This window comes from Sminthopsis crassicaudata, chromosome 1 (genome assembly GCF_048593235.1).
Source record: "Sminthopsis crassicaudata isolate SCR6 chromosome 1, ASM4859323v1, whole genome shotgun sequence".
NCBI lineage: Eukaryota > Metazoa > Chordata > Mammalia > Dasyuromorphia > Dasyuridae > Sminthopsis > Sminthopsis crassicaudata.
The window spans coordinates 701,509,631-701,527,057 of record NC_133617.1 but is presented as its reverse complement, the minus strand read 5'-3'; the positions used below and the strand labels follow the sequence as shown (position 1 = coordinate 701,527,057).

The 17,427-nt window shown below is 33.5% G+C and overlaps 1 protein-coding gene across 5 annotated transcripts in view; it reads right to left on the bottom strand.

Moving 5' to 3' along the window:
* Positions 1-17,427, bottom strand: part of NR2C2 (nuclear receptor subfamily 2 group C member 2) — a 115,709-nt gene that overhangs the window by 78,408 nt on the left and 19,874 nt on the right. For 2 of the 5 annotated variants that reach the window (XM_074283832.1, XM_074283835.1), the window contains exon 2: positions 12,938-13,021. The exons of 2 other annotated variants lie outside the window; for them this stretch is intronic. In XM_074283832.1, the coding sequence (XP_074139933.1) occupies positions 12,938-12,997 (60 nt within the window). In that variant the 5' untranslated portion in view covers positions 12,998-13,021. Of the gene's footprint in view, positions 1-12,937; positions 13,022-14,677; positions 14,696-17,427 lie in introns of those variants that run through there. One more of the 5 variants, XM_074283833.1, reaches the window with a different exon arrangement.

Sequence of the window (17,427 nt, the reverse complement as noted above, 5' to 3'; positions counted from 1 at the left end):
AACATATGGATTCATGTCTCTATTTTTCTCTTTCATTCATTCATTAATGGTAAACTGGTCTTGGTAGGTCAAAATCTGAAGTAGTTGAAAAGATCTTCATTAAGCTAGTGCTTCTCAAGTTGGGGTTAGCAACTCACTTTCCCAATGGGAAGAGAACTCTGTGATGTACTGCAGTTTACAAAGCTACTCAACTTTTATTTTGTTTCCAATTTCTCTGCCAAAGAGAATAGAGCTTTGGGAGAAGGCAATGACTGGTAAACAGGGAGACAGTGAGAAAAGATCTAGCTATCAATATATTCCAAGACCAGGTTTGTATTTATTCTAGCCTAAGGCATTAATTAATATATTCCAATCACCAGGTTTCTATTTATTCTATCCTAAGGCACTAAAATAACTGACAGATGTAACTTCTGGGCCACCATCAGCCAATACTGAAAAGATTAAAGAGAATGGAAACTGGAGCACTGTTAGTTAAGAGGCACAGTAGATAAAACACTAGGTCTAGAGGCAGGAAAACCTAAGTTTGAATACAATTTCACACATTTATTAACTGTAGGCAAGTTATGACCCTCTGTTTGTCTCATTTTCCTCATCTGTTTAAAAAAAAAAAAAAAGAAAAAAGAGGACAATAGCTCCTACCTAGTAGGGTAAGAGTGTTGTGAGGATCACCAAGGTAATAATTATAAGGTCATTAGCACAGGGCCTGGCACATAATAAGGGTTTTATAAATATCAGCCAATATTATTGTTATTGACTAAATCAGGGGGTTTTTTTGGTTGAAATTTGGCTAATTAAGTTTCATTTTTCCTAATGTTATTCAGTTGTTCTCATAATTAGAAGGTACTACATTTTAAAATGTTTTAACAAATGAGTTCAAAACTTACCAAAAATTTTATTTGGAAGATTCATAAAAAGAAAATTCTGTTTCCTAAATTTTCAAGTGTAAAAATGTAAAAAATTTTTATTCATGACACAAATCATTTTCAGGAATAAAAACTTAGTTTCTAAATGTCTTGCTAATCATGACAGCTTTAAATTATCATTGGCTAGTATCTCAAGCCACAAAATAAACTTAGAGGAAAGTTTATTATTAAGGACAATGAATATAAATCCATTTTCAAATAATCTTGATAACTAAAATTTCTCTCAAACATACTTCTTGTTATCTGATTAGTTTGTGATCATTTTTTTTTTAATCTCAAAAGATGGGTGACATCTTATAATAGGAATAGAAATGTCAACTCTATTTTCTTGCTTGCTAGTTGTTTAGTTGTGCCCAAATCCTTAAGATCCTGTTTGGTGGTTTCATAACAAAGATGGTAGAGTAATTTTCTACTTCCTTTTCCATCTCATTTTACAGATGAAGAATTGAGGTAAATTGGGTTAAGGGAATTTTCCAGGGTCACACAGCTGGGAAGTACTCGAGGCCAGATTTGAATTCAGGAAGATGAGTCTTTCTGACTCCAGTCTTGGGCACTCTATCCATTGTGCCATCTAGTAGCCCTTGTTTGCTTATGTTCACAATATTAGTAATATCATTAATCCATGATTTCTTTTCAAGAATCTTTTAAAGCTACTTGTCCAACTGTTAGGGTTGGTTTGATTAAAACTAGATAATACATAAATCAACTTAACTGGGCATATGTAAACTGCATACATCACAGAGTTGTCTTTCCATTCAGAAAGGAAGTGAGCATCTTGGGAGGAGGGACTGCCCCTGTTATGCTATTTGTATCCTCAGAGTTTAACAGAGTTCTTTGCACACTGATAAATGCTATTTTCATTCATTCACTCACTTGCACCGGGGCCCCTTCTCCACAAATGCTGCTCTAGCCTGGATTCTTGTCAGGGTTAGCTTGATCCAGTAGAACAAACACAAGACAACTGTGTTCCATCACTATTTTTGTGACCTTGGATATATCACTTAGCCTCAGTTTCTTTTAGCCCCTGTTTCTCTGAGTTTAGCACCAGTGGCCTTAAGGCCATGTATAAACTCGTCTTTCCATGTCTTTCTCCAGCCAGTCTCACATGCCAGCAATGTTCTTTTTCCTAACCTCCTCCTCCTAGAAGAATTCCAAATTTTTTTCTAGATTCTTCTAGCTGCTTATTTTTCACAAATTATTTTGTATTTATTTATTTTTTAGTTTATTTGATTTACTTTCTTTTAAATTTAATAGTACTTTATTTTCCCAGTTAGACATAAAGACAATTTTCAGTTATTATTTTTTACAAAATTTTGAGTTCCAAATTTTTTCTCCCTCCCTCCCCTTTCCTCTTCCTAAAATGGTAAGCAACTTAATGTGTGTGTGTGTGTACACACACACACACACACACACACACACACACACACACATATATATATATAAATAAAATCACATATATATATAAATAGTCACTTATAAAAGAAGAAACAGACCAAAAGGAAATAAGTAAATAAATGAAGAAATTAATAAATCTATTCTTTGATCTGCATTCAGTGTAAATCAGTTCTTTATCTGGATCCACAAGAGTCTTGGATCACTGAGTTGTTGAGAAGAGCTAAGTAATTCAGAGTTGATCATCACACAATGCTACTGTTATTGTGTACAGTTTTTTTGGTTCTCGTAAATTTACTTTACATAAGTTCATACAATGCTTTCCAGGTTTTTTCTGAAATCTGCCTACACATCAATTCTTATTGCACAATATTTTCCCATTCCCCAGCCATTTCCCAGGTGATGAGTATTTCCTCTATTTCCAATACTCTATCACCACAAAAAAGAAGTGCTATAAATATTTTTGCATATTTAGGTTCTTTCCCTTTTTTTATGATCTTTTTGGGATCAAAGGTTATACAAAGTTTGGTAATCCTTTGGGCATAGTTCCCAATTGATGGTTCACAATTTCACCAACAGTGTTATTAGTGTCCCAATTTTCCCACATATTCTCCAACACTTATTATTTTCCTTTTTTGGTCATCTTAGCCAATCTGATAGGTGTAAAATGGTATCTCAGAGTTGGTTAATTTGCATTTCTCTGGTCAAAAGTGATTTAAAATACTTCTTTATATAACTATAGAGCTCTGATTTCTTCATCTGAAAACTACCCAATTTATCAATTAAGAAATGGGCTATATTCTTGGAAATTCAATTCTGTTCTCTATATATTTGAGAAATGAGGCTTTTATCAGAGACATCCATCCATCCTGTAAAGATTGTTTCCCAGATTTTTGTTTCCTTCTAATCTTGGTTGCATTGATTTTGCTTGTGCAAAAAAAAAACCAAAAAACAAAAAAAAAAAACCAACAACAACAAAACTTTTAACAAAATATATTTTAATTTAATATATTTTATACATTATATAATTTTATATATTTTACATATTTTAATTTTTAAATTTTACTTTATAATTTAATAAAATTATCTAATAATTTTATATAATAAAAAGTATCTCTTTTATATTATGTAATGTTCTCTAACTTATTTGGTCATGAGGTCTTCCTTTCGCAGATCTGGCAGACTATTCCTTAGTCTTCTAATTTGTTTATGATATCACTCTATATGTCTAAATCATGTATCCATTCTGATCTTATATTGAAAAATGGTATGAAATCTTGGTCTAATCTAGTTTGTACTTTATTGTTTTCCAGTTTTTCTAGCAATTTTTATCAAATAATGAGTTTTACTTTGCATACACACTTATAAGCAGACATGTTGTTCTTCCCTGTGGCAGATACACTTTCATTTTTATCTTTATGGATAGCATAGAATCTAGCACATACTGGCTGCTAAATAATGCCCTCTGAATGAGAACACATAGATAAGAGCATTTTAAAGTTTATATAGAAGTTAATACTTTGTTGTCATGATATGTGGATCAAAAAATCTAACTAAACTCTCAAAATATCTTTTATCCAAATGAACAAGTGATAATGCTTATTTAAAGTACATTTAAGTACTGGAGACACAAATAAAAAACACAGTTTCTTCTCTCCCTGGACCTCACATTCTAATAGGGAAAAATGATGTAAATAGGACATTTTTTACTCCTTGTGAAGATGGAAGGTTCCATGACCCTTAAAATACAATACATTTTCTCTAAAGTTATATTCATTGATAGAACAATATCCTTTTCTGATGCTCAACCATTTGGCAGGACTTTGATGTCAAGAACTTTTTTTTTTTAAATCATTGGTAGAAGAGGTTGGCAAAGAAGGTAAGGAAAGGGACTAAACACTAATATAGCGCCTACTATGAGTTAGGCATTGTGTTAAGCCTTTACAATTATTAGCTTTATACAGATGAAGAGACAGAAGTTAAGAAAGGTTAAATGACTTGCCCAGGGTCATATAGCTGGAAAAGTATCTGATGTGGTTTTCAAACCCTGCTTTTTTGTGACTACAATACAGCATTCTATCCACATTGCTTCTCAAAAAAAGAAAACAAAAAGTTGGTATGTAGGGTTTGAAAAAAAAAATATCTTAATGCCTTTCGTTTTTAAATTTTGAGTTCCAAATTCTCCCAGCTTTCCACCACCCACAGAGAAGACAAGCAATATGAAATCAATTTTACATATGAAATCAGGCAAAACATTTCCATATTGCCCCCAAAAAACAGAAAAATACAGAACATGAGAAAATTATGCTTCAATTTGTACTCAGTGTTCCTCATTTATCTCTCTGGAGGCAGCATTTTTTTCATCTTGAATCCTTTGAAATTGTCTTGGATCACTGCATTGATCAGAGTAGATTAACTCCTTTATAGTTAATTATTACAACATTGCTACTCCTGTGCACAATGATCTCCTGTTCCTCTCATTTCACTGTGGCTCAGTTCATATAGGTCTGAAATCATCTCACTTATCATTTCTTATAGTAGAACAATACTCCATCACAATCATAGTTGTTCCTCATCATTTGATGGGCATCTTCTCAGTTTCCAATTCTTTGCTACCACAAAAAGAGTTGCTATACATAGTTTTGCATATATAAATCCTTTCCCTTCAATCTTATTGGAATAAACATCTAATAGTGCCATTATTTTGTCAAAGGGTATGGACAGTTTAACAAAACTTTGGGAGTAGTTCCAAACTGTTCTCTAGAATGGCTGGACCAGTTTACTAACTTTGCATTAATGTATCTATTTTCTCCCATCCCCTTCAGCATTTGTGCCATTTCTGTAGATGTGAGCTGTTACCATAAAGTTAATTTGAATTTCTCTAATCAATAATGAAAGAGCATTTTTTCATAAGAGTAGAGATCCTTTTGATTTCTTCTTCCAAAACCTGCCTTCTTACATTGTCTTATTTTTTTATTATTTTTATAAATTTGACTCTGTTCTCTCTATCTCTGAGACATGAGGCCTTTAGCAGAGATACTTGCTGTAAAAATTTCTGATATTACTTTGTCAATGGTATCTTTTAGCAAAATGTAGTTTCCCTGATTATCTCTTTTAATTAAATCTATTTTTGCTTTGTTTTGTGTGAGATCATGATTGCTACCCTTGCTTTTTTTGCTTTAGCTGAAGCATATCAGATTCTACTCTAGTCCTTTCTGTTCCAAGTATCTTCTGCAAATAACATATTATTTAATATGGTTTCTAATACATTCTACTATTCACTTCTGTTTTATGCGTAAGCTTATCCCATTCACATTCATAGTTATGATTTCTGTGTATTTTTTAAACTCATTTTCTTCTGTTTATTCTTCTCTTTTTATCTTGTCCCACCTTAAAAGTCTGCTTTGTTTCTGATCACTGCACCCTTCTTTTTTATCCTTCCCCCACCCTACCCTTTTTTCTTCTCCTATTCTTTCCCAATTGGATAAAAGATATATAGTGTATATATAAATTCTTTTTCCCTTTGAACCAATTTCAATGAAGCATTGCCTGCCACCTTCTCCCCATTTTCCTCTTCACTGCAAAAAGCTTTTATGTGATTAAAAATTCCCCACTCTGCTTCTCCCAGGACATCTTTCTTTCTCACTTCTTTTTCTTCTTTTTTATTTTGGAGATCACAACATAATCAACTTATTTATATATTTAGAGACTTCCTCTAATTACCATGAAAATGACAAAGTTTTTAGGAGTTACATGTATCATCTTTCCATAGGAATATAAGCAGCTTAACTTTATTGATCCCTTATGATTTCTCTTTCAAGTTTAATTTCTGGGGCAGCTAGGTGGTGCAGTGGATAGAGCATCAGCCCTGAAGTCAGGAGAACTGAATTAAAATCTGGCCTCAAGCACTTAACACTCCTAGCTGTGTGACCCTGGGCAAGTCACTTTAAGCTCAAATGCCTCAACAACAACAAAAATTTGCTTAAAGCTTACTTTCTTATGAATCTTTTGAATATTGTGTTTGAATGTCAAATTTTCTATTTATTTTTGGTCTTTTCATTAGAAATGCTTGAAAGCCCTCTATTTCATTAACTATCCATCCCTCCCCTATCCCAAAAGATTATACTAAATTTTTCTGGATAATTGATTTTTGGTTGCAATTCTAGCTCCTTTGCCTTCCATAATATCATAGTTCAAGCCTTCTGATCCTAACAATTTAAAAGTTGATAAATCTTGTGTTATCTTGACTGTGGTTCCATAATATTATTTCTTTCTGCTGGCTTGCAATATTTTCTCTCTGACCCGGAAGCTTTGCAATTTGACTATAATATTCCTGGGAGTTATCATTTGGAGATCTCTTTCATGAGGTGGTCAGTGGATTCTTTCCATTTCTATTTTATTATCTTGTTCTAAGATATCAGAGTAGTTTTCCTTGAGAATTGGTGATAATTTCCTTGATAATATGGTGTCTGGTTTCTCCTCTTTTTTCCATCATGGCTTTTTAGATAATCTAATAACTTTTATATTCACTCTCCTGGATTTATTTTCCAAGTCAGTCATTTTTCTGCTATTTTATACTTTTTTCTATTTTTTCATTCTTTTAACTTTTGTTTTGTTATTTCTTGATGTATTGTGGAATCACTAACTTTCACTTGCCCAGTTCTAATTTTTACAGAATTTTTTTCTTCAGTGTGCTTTGTCTAGTTGGCCACTTCTGCTTCATTCATTCATTCAGGAACTGCTTATAATCTCTTTTTCCATTTGATCTATTTTGCTTTTTTAAAGAATTCTTTTCTTAAGTGAGTTTTTGTGTCTTAAAACAAACAAACAAAAAACAAACACCGAACTGTTAATTCTCTTTTTTATAATTTTATAATTTTCTTATACCACTCTCATTTCTTTTCCCAATTTGTCTTTTACTACTCATCGTTTTCTTTAACTCTTCCAGGGAATCCTGTTAGGTTTATGTCAAATTAGCATTTTTCTTTGAAATTTTGTTTGTGGCTGCTTTAGTCTTTTGAGTTTGTCTTGGTCTTCCTTGCCACCCAAGTGTTTTTTTATGACCAAGTTTTTTTCTTTTGCCTGCTCTATTTGCCTATTTCCCAACTTTGAACTTTATATTAAAGCTGGGCTCTGCTCACTTGGAGGGTGGGGAGCGCCATTTGAGAGTCCTGTTCCAAATTTTAGACTTTTTTGAGCTAGTTCTGGGAAATTCCAAATTATTAGTATTTCCAAGGTGGTGTGATCCATTGAGAAGTGTGGTCACTGCTTTCTTGGTTTGTGCTGTGGTCTTTGCCCAGGATCCTATTCCCCTATAGCTCTAAGCACTAGTGCTTGGCCCTAGGGGGTGGGGAAACTTTCATGCAGAAGATAATACTTGAAGGGCATCTTAAAGGAAGTCTCTAAGCCAGATGCAAAGAAGAAGTGAATTCCAGACATTTGGAACAGTCAGTAAAAATGACAAATAATGGCATAAAAAGGGAGATGGAGATGACCTCTATGAGGAGTGAAAGTCATTTTGGCTATTCTGGAGTGCTGAAGGGGAAATCCAGTGAGACAGGAGTCAAATAGTATAGGATTTTGAAAGAGAGTAGTGTATATTTTAATTTAGGGAAAATAGGAAATCACTGAGTAAGGGAGCTATATAGCCTGCTCTGTATCTAAGGAAAATTACTTTGACAACAGCATTGTTGGATGGACTGGAGATGTAAGAGATTTAAGGCAGGGATACCAATTAGGAGGCTTCTTGCAATAATCTAGGTGAAAAGCAAGAAAAAACTGAACTAAAGTGGTAGTTATGTGATTGCAAAGGAGTTAAATGCAAAAGATGTTGTGAAGGTAGAAAAGGAAAGAAGGAAAAGTAGAAGTGAACGCTAATATCTGAGAGACTAAAGGATGGTGATACATTTGAAAGATATAGGAAAGTTTGGGAAAGAATCTGTTCAGTTTTGGTTATGTTGATTCTAATATGCCTCTGGAACATTTAGTGTAAGATGTCCAAGAGGCAATTGGTGATGAATTGAAGACTAGGAGATACTGGGGTGAAGGAATACAAACATACAGGTATATCTGTAAGTCATCTAGAAACAAAGTTATTCTTAAAACTTTTAATTAGATTAGATTAAAAACCCTCTTCTAGGAGGTATATAGCAAGAGAAAATAGATTGCTGTCCAACCTTCTCTTATTAGAAAGGATATAATACCATAGCAGAAGAAATGATTCAATTGGATATGCTATATAAACTAGACTCTTGGTCTTTTGGAGGAAGTGACTATCATTCCCATGAGAAAAAAAAAAAAAAAAAAAAGATTCCAAAATCAGGATCTCTCTGAGTTGGTATAGCTATGGGGAAATTTCAATGAGATCACCAATATTTGAAAGACTCAAAAGCCATGTGAAGGTAGCAGTGAACTGCAATTAAGTTGATAGGATGAAATGGTTTATTTTGTTTTTGCTATATTCCCTCCTTCTTCAGCTTCTCCCATCTACAATAACAGGAAAAAAGGTACTGGAATTTGAATAGTTTGAAATTGTTGTTGAGTGGTTTGAGTATGTGCAAAATCAATCACTATTATATTTTATTCACATCACATAAAGACATATAAAATTCATATCCTAGAATTTTTAGTAGAGTCTGTGGACAGATTAATGAGTATACTCTGGTTGATAAATGGTTAGTTCTTTCTCTTTCTTCCATCTAGTTATTTTTAATGAATGATAAGGGGCTTCCTCAAAGATGCTGGTTTTAAAAATGGTATTTACACATCTTTAAAACTCCCATTTAAAAAAATCAATCTTTTTTTCTTCTTTTCAAGGATTAATTTGAATACAAATACCTAATATTTTTGGAAAAGGCTGCTCTTTTGTTGAATTTTTTTTTAAACAGTATTTCATTTTTCTCCAGTTATATGTAAAAATTATTGCTAACATTCAAAACTTCTGAGTTACCAGGCCTCCCTCCCCACACTGAAAATGCAAGCAATTTGGTATAGGTTATATATGTAATAAGGCAAAATATTTCCATAATAGTCATGTTGCAAAAGAAAACATAGAACAAAAAAAAATTATACTCAAAAAAAAAAAGTAAAAAGAAGCAAACTTCAATTTATATTCAAACACTATCAGATCCCTACTCCCATCCCCTCCCTCACCCCCAGAAATAAATAGCATTTGTCATTGTAAGTTCTTCAAAGTAGTCTTGGAACACTGTATTGCTGAGAATAGATATGTCATTGAATTTTATCTTTTAAAAGACATATCTAATCCAACATGGCAGCTAATATAAAAATAAAGATTGATTCTTAACATTGTCTTCACATCCTTTTGTTAACCATATATTTGGGTCTTCCCTATTTGAGAACTACCAGAATCAAAATATGAAGCCTTTACATAATTACTAGGAGTAAAGCACAGGATTTTTCAAAAAAAATCATTATAATTTGTAAGTTCTTTGAAATTTATTTGCCTATAGATGCATAAATGTCACATATTAATTGTGCATAATATCAAGCCATAGAGGAAGTTAAAAATAAGATACCTCATTTTTAACCCTTAAAGATAAAATAAACACAAATGAAAATATATCACATATAAATAATCTTTCAAGTTTATTAAATAAACATGTCAAAAATTCTTTCATGGGTCCTTAGCTTATGTTCAAAAGTGTATTTCATAATGCTCTAAGAAGGATTTTTAATTAGATTTTCCATTCAAAATATTTTTGTGTTTTTAACCACTGATGCTCTAAAATTAGATTTTCCTAAGAAATTAAGTTCTTATTAAAAAAAAAAAAAACTGTCGTATAAGAATTCTAAACCTGAAGCATATAAAATGATCTACACCTCTAATTCCTGTAATTATACTGTTATTTGTGTAGGTGTTTTTGGGGGGGCAAGGAGTAAGGGAGAGGGATTGGGAATGAAGGCCTACAAACACTCTACTAAGAATGAACAAGGTTACCAAGAACTTTGTTAACTACAACTAATCTATCATAAAAGTAAATACTTATTTCAATTCTTTAGGTATATGTCATTCATAGGCTCACAAAGAAAAGGCAGCATATTACAAACTTTCGCACATATTAGCAGCTGGTTGATAAAATGGTCCATTTATTCCACACTAATATACCTTATCAGTTCTGACTCATTACTGATAATGTAACAAAAATTGGACAAACAACTATTTGTGTAGTTTGGGGATTCTTCATCTGTATGTTGGGGATAATAATAATAATAATGATGATGCCTCACATAACTGAAAGAAAAAAACTAAACCATATGATTCACTCATTATTAAGCAAGTATGGTATGGAAGTCATTGTGCTAAGTGTTGGGACTACAAGAACTACAAATTGCACCAAGCTCAAGAAGCTTACCTATTGGGGGGAGGGGAAGAGAGAGAAACAGCAGGTACATTAATGTGTACAAAATAATTGGAAGAGGGAAAGAACGCTAACTACCAGGAAGATCAAGAAAAGAGAGTATTGGCTCCAAGAGGTCATAATTTCAGATCCCACTTATGATGTTTCCAGCTTGTGTGACCTTGGACAAAGCAACCACTTCTGGCTTCAGTTTGCTCATCAATTTAATTAGAAAGCCTCTAAGGTCCTTTCCCAGATTTATGACTTAACAAATTCCAATATGAGGTGGTACCAGAGTTAAACCCTTGAAAAAGCTGGGTAATCTTAAGAGGCAAAGATGAAGAGGAAGCAAATTCTAGGTCTGTACTAAAGTAAAGGAGATAGTTAGAAAGACAATTTTGGAGAATAGAAAGAAGACCAGTTTGGCTATAACATAATAGCAGGGTGTGAGAAGGAGAGAGAGAATAGGCATTTATCAAATTCCTACTATGTGCCAGGGACTGAGCTAAACATTTTACAAATATTATCTCACTTGACTTAAAGATCTATGATTGTGTACTGACAAAGTAAGTGATATAAACATAACTGTGTTATAATTGGTTTATCAAGTAAAGTCAAAAAACAATAGGATCTATTTTATCTATTTCTGAATCACTTTAAACAAGTATTCTTTCTAGGTCTTCTAGGTTTTCCTTTGTTAACTCTCAGTTGGAAATTGTAAAATTTGCCAACTACTGAGACTAAAATATTATAAATGAACCCTCCTGTCCCTCTCCCAACCCCCCTAAAAAATAAGCTTGAATAATGAGAAAAAAATTGAAAGAAAATTAAAAGTTTGGAGGAAAATTTAACCATTTTTGAATAAAATTTTTCTTACATTAAAAATCATTCATACAATCCAAATTGTGAATATAAAAATAAGCTACACACACACACATACATACACACACACACGTTTTATATAAAAATAAACAAAAATTTTAAAGCATTTTTATAGTGCTTTACAGGTTTACAAATCATAGATGATCTTATGTGATCCTCAGAATAACCTTGGAAGGGAAATATAATTATTTTGACCATTTGGAAACTGAGATTAAGAGAAGTAAAATGACTTGCTCAGGGTCCCACAGCTGGTAAATGTTAAAATAGCTTCTTTTGCTTTATAAACCTAGAGATCTGAATTTTTGCCAAAAGAAATAATACTGGAATCAAGACAGCATGCTAAATAAATTCCCCCTTGGGAAAGACACAGTGTATAAACACATAGAAGCCATAAAGTTGCAAAGCAGAATCCACAGGATTCTTCAGGTGCCAATTTTCTGAATGTAGGTATAGCATCAACCTCCATTAGTTCCCAAGGTATCTGATGCCCCAAAGAATGACCCATAAAATAAAGTTTCCAAATCAGTTCCCTAAATAAACTTTACTAACTATAAAGTAAGCCTAGTGGCTCAACTTACTCTCCACTCCTGTTTTATATTTGTACTATAGTCTGTGGGGATTCTGAAGGCAATTACTCTCTCTTATCAGTTCACAAGCAAAACATAAAACAGGAAATAAGTACACAAATTTTACAAGATTAAATATTTTTACAAACCTGACTTTTTCATAATATGGTATACAACTACTAAGTTATATGAAAAGTTCAATATGTTAATGAAGTGAATTTGCTTTGATCTCTTTTATTCCCAGCTGATAGAAATCATTATTTATAGAGTAAGTGAATGATTTCTTTAAAGCTAATATACAATCTGAATGATCTATATTTGTTGCTTTAAATGCCTGTGTGTTTAATTTCTAAATCCCTTAAAATTTTTATGCTTTACAAGTTTCAAATTTGTACTTTTGTGTATTTATTTTGGAAATACATCCTGCAGTTCAAAAGAAGTTGGTCTTCAGTAATTCCACAGCATTAGCTTGGTATCAAGTGTGAGAACTTAAAATGGAGTTCAAGTCAAAATGTAGCCCTCTTATTTTTAGAAGCATCAATTTTCTCACGGGGTTGGGGAGTAAGAGAATTAAAGTTAACATTTTTGAAATAAGTTTGATTTTAGAATAGCTCACCCTACTTCTCACATAATCTACAAAAAGAACGGGATGACATATATTATATTGACACCTCATCTATTCTACAACACAAACAGAATCTGCCCAGTAAGGATGCCTGACCTTGTTTCTATCACTTAGAAACAACAGCACACTGACATATTTCTTTTTGCAAAAGCAAGTGTGCCAGCTATTGGAAGAGCATCTGTCACTCACCTCAGCCACCTGCTGTGTCTCCACTATCTGCTGAGCCAGCACCTCCATATTTGTTGCCATGGTGAAGCAAGATCATTAGAGAACCTGTTTGGAAAGATGCCAGCAACTTCCATCAGGCAAGAAGAAATTAGGCTACTTGAAAATTATTAATAATCAAAATTAATCTCTGGCATAATATAATGTGAATTTACCCTCTGCTGGAGACATGGCAGCAAGCAAGCAGTGTATTATGCTTACTGCACGTCTGGGGATACTGTTCATTAGTAATATCTTCTTTAATTATCTACAAGACTTAAAAAAAATCCAAAAAACAAAAAAAACCCAAAGGCAAAACCAGATCAACAAAAACATTCCACATAAGAAGAAAAAGACTTCCAGTCTGAATACAGAAAAAACCTAATTTGGAACTGTAACTGCTAATGCAACTTGCAAAATGCTTAATCAGGTAGATATCACACCTTAAAGGGCAGCTCCTATGACAGGTATTGGATAAGCGTGTGGCTATTTGAGAAAGGCTTGAGATCAACTCTGGCTACTCCTGAGCCTTTAAGCTGCTATCATCAACTCTACTTCTGGTATTAGTGTTACTGCAAAGGAAAAATTCTTTAGAGCTGCTGATGCAACGGCTATCACTAACAGAAAAGGAACAAATGTATATATAAAACCAACAACAACAACAGGGCAACAAAACATTAACAGTATTAAAGCATGCTAAGAATATGTTCCTCAGGAAATTAATTTTTTTAAGTTTTCCCTCGAAAATGACAATTGTGAAAAAAATTTAATTTAAAAAAGAAAAAAAATGGAATTTAGCTATTGTGCTAGTGATAAAGCGCTAGATTTGGCCTCATCAGTTTTCAACAGCATGAATGTTTAGAAACTCCTCACGGGCCAAATTCATAATGTGTAGCCTGTTAGTGTGTGTCACTTAGTCCAATGCCAAGCTGCTTATGAGTCTAATTAAAACCGTTTATGATGCTCATTGTAACAACATTACAGTCTCATTATAATTACAACAGCACAGATATGAAGGAGCTAGCTATGTGATGGGACTATATTACTGGCAACTAAGTGAGGGATTTGAGGCCAAGAGTGTCAAAGAGAGATATCCAAAGTTATATAATGAATCAATGGTAAAGCAAGACCTAGAATCCAGGTCTCCTGCCACTGTTCTTTTCTACTATACTAGAGAAGGTTTTCATTTTCTTGGCTTGACCATAAAATTATCATTTAGCATCATAGGAAGATTCTACTGGTTTATTTTTAGTCTTCATATATGCAAATGAGATACGGGATCTATGTGGTACACATAATACAAAAATCCATTTATCTGATTGCTCTAAGTTTTTAGTTACCTGTTATAGTTTGGTATACAAACTTATAGAACCCTCCCCCTCTCTCTCTTTCTCTCTCTCTCGATCTCTCTCTCTCGATCTCTCTCTCTCTCTTGATCTCTCTCTAATTCCTCCTTCCCTCTATATATCCTTTTACTTCAACAAACATAACATAAAACAAACATAAAAATAACTTATATGTGTGACTACCAGAAAAACCAGCAGAATTACTTTTCTCCAAACCAAACATTACAAAAACACATTACCATTATTTGCAAAAGCCCTGTGAAGCAGAAATCTAACCTTTTCCCCCTGAAAGGGTAAATAATATCTTCCAAATAATATAATGGATAAATATTGCCAATGATTTGTTATATACAATATGATAAAAAAAAAAAAGTCCTACCTTGCTTGGTGTTTTAACTTCTAATTTTTATCACCTTTGGAGGATCTACTGCTGTACTACTAGTACCAGACTGCTGCACTACTAATAACAGCAATCTGTTAGAGGAAAGGTGAAACTAAGAAAAATACATGCATAAAGAGCGGAAAGAACAGCACTAGAAGTTCTTCTTCTCACTTGAAAAAGTTGCTTAAATGACTGGAATTAAATGTTATCTCTGATCAAAGGTAGTACTTTATGTACATTTAGATAACTTCCCCAAACTTTCAGTAACTATCCATTGATTAACTAACAACTGATCCACTATTAGATGCCCATTAAGTGCAAGATGCTATAAAAGAGGAAACATCGCCTGGCTGATCCACACTAAAGCTGGGGGTTCTTCCGACTTTTTAAACTGTTGTCTAAAATGGCACCTTGAGGAATGGATGCCTCCATCTGTTGGAGCTTCTTTCTCCCTTGGTAGCCACCAAGACAGATCTCTATGTTCTCTTATTTATATACAATTATCTACTTTAGAAACAATTAATTCCCATTAATTCAAGGTCAAACGAGTCCAATTAAGAGGTCGTAGGATGCTATTTTATTCAAAGATAGCTTTTAGAAAATTTTTATAGATCACTAGTAAAAATATTAATTTTCAGTCAAAGTCAAAAATGTAAATAGGATGGAGGAAGGTCTGAAAACGTTCCAAGACATATTAATGGATTAACTCTATTTATAGATCATGCCCAGTTGCAATTATTCTAAATAAGTCGATACTATAACATACTTTTAAATACATGTATTAGCAGAATATCATCTCAATCATTCTATAAATACTATGCTATCAAACATTTATGAATTTTCACATGCAAAAACTGACAAACTAACATATGTCCTGAACAGGATGGACAAGACAGAATGATTTCACTTTGGAGACAACTAAGAGAATACTATTTAAAAGGTTTCCTCATCAGGTTTAACTGTTAGTTTTTCCTGTTAGTAGGGATATTTTGTGCAGAGGATAGATGATTATCTGTAAGATATAATAAATCAGAGATTCTTTTCCTCATTTCCCACAAGACTGAACTAAAATATCTGCTAAAGCCTTTCCTAGTGCCATGAGCTGCTAATCACCATCATCATCAACATGTAGGCATTCCTATCTCACTGAGGCTAGAAGTACAGAGGCTACTCATTAGGCTGATCCTACCTATTTCATCAAATTAATGTCAAATGTTCATGAGATCGGCATGGTCCACTGCTGCTCAGAATGCAATCAATAAACACTTATTAAGCAAATCCTATGTGCCAGGAACTATGCTAAACTCTGAGGATACATGAAGGATCTTACAATCTAATTGCAAATATAGGGAAAATGGGAAATAATTTAAATAGGGAAGGCACCAGAATCAAGGTGTTTTGGAAAGGGATTCTTATGGAAGGTAGATTTTAGTTAGTACTCAAAGGAAACCAGGGAGGTCAGTAATTGGAGAAAAGGAGGGAGAGTGGCCAAAAAAAAATTCCTAGAGCTGAGAGATGGAATGTTGAATTCATGGGAGGCTATATTATGGACTGAAGAGTATGTGTTGAGGAGTCCAATAATAAGACTGGAAAGGTAGGAAGAGGCTAGATTACAAATGGCTCTGCTGAACACCAAAGAATTTTGTATCTGCTTCTGGAAGAAGTGACATGATCAGACCTGTGCTTTAGGAAAATCACTTCAGTGGCTGAAGGCAGGATGGATTGGGATGGGGAAAGACAGGCAACCCACTGCCAAATATTGAAACTATCCAACTGTGAGATAATGAGGAAATGCTCAGAGGAACAGAGAAGTTCAGAGGAAAAAAGGGAGATGTTGCAGAGGGGAAACTGATAGGCCTTGACAATAATAGCTCGGGCATAGGGTCTCCGATGAGAGGAAGTGAAGAATTCTAGGTTTTTGAGCCTCAAGGGCCAAGACAATGGTATTGCCTTCCATAGGAAGAAAAACAACGAGTTGTTTTGAATATGTTTAGTTTAAGATGCCTACTGAACATCCAATTCAGAGTGTTTGAAAGACAGTTGGAATTGTGAGATTGGATGTCAATAGAGAGACAGGGCAAGAAAGATAGATTTGAGAATCATTAGTGTACAAACAGTAATTAAATCCATGGGCACTAATGAAATCTTCAAGGGAATTGGTATGGAGGACTCAGGACACAGCCCAAGCTCAAGAGATCTTCTAACCTCAGCCTCCTTTGTGATAGGGATTACAGTCCTGTGGCACTGTATCTGGACCTGTATATGCTTTCACACACACACACACACACACACACACACACACACACACACACACACACACAGACATACACTCTTTGTGGGTATATATAGATTTATATATATACATGCATACATATATATGTATATATATATTTACAAAATATATTTCCATACATGTTTGTATGTATGTGTGTACATGCTCATATTTGTTTTTTTTTTAATTATAGTTTTTAATTCTCAGATATATGCATGGGTAATTTTACTGCATTGACAATTGCCAAAACTTTTGTTCCAATTTTTCCCTTCCTTCCCCCTTCCCCCTCCCCCAGATAACAGGTTGACCAATACATATTAAATATATTAAAGAACAAATTAAACACAATATATGTATACATGTCCAAACATTGCAAGCTCATGTTGTCTCTTCCATTAGAATATAAAATCACGAAGGCAAGAACCATTTGGCTTTTGTCTCTGTAAGCCCAGTGCCTAGTACATAGAGCAAATGC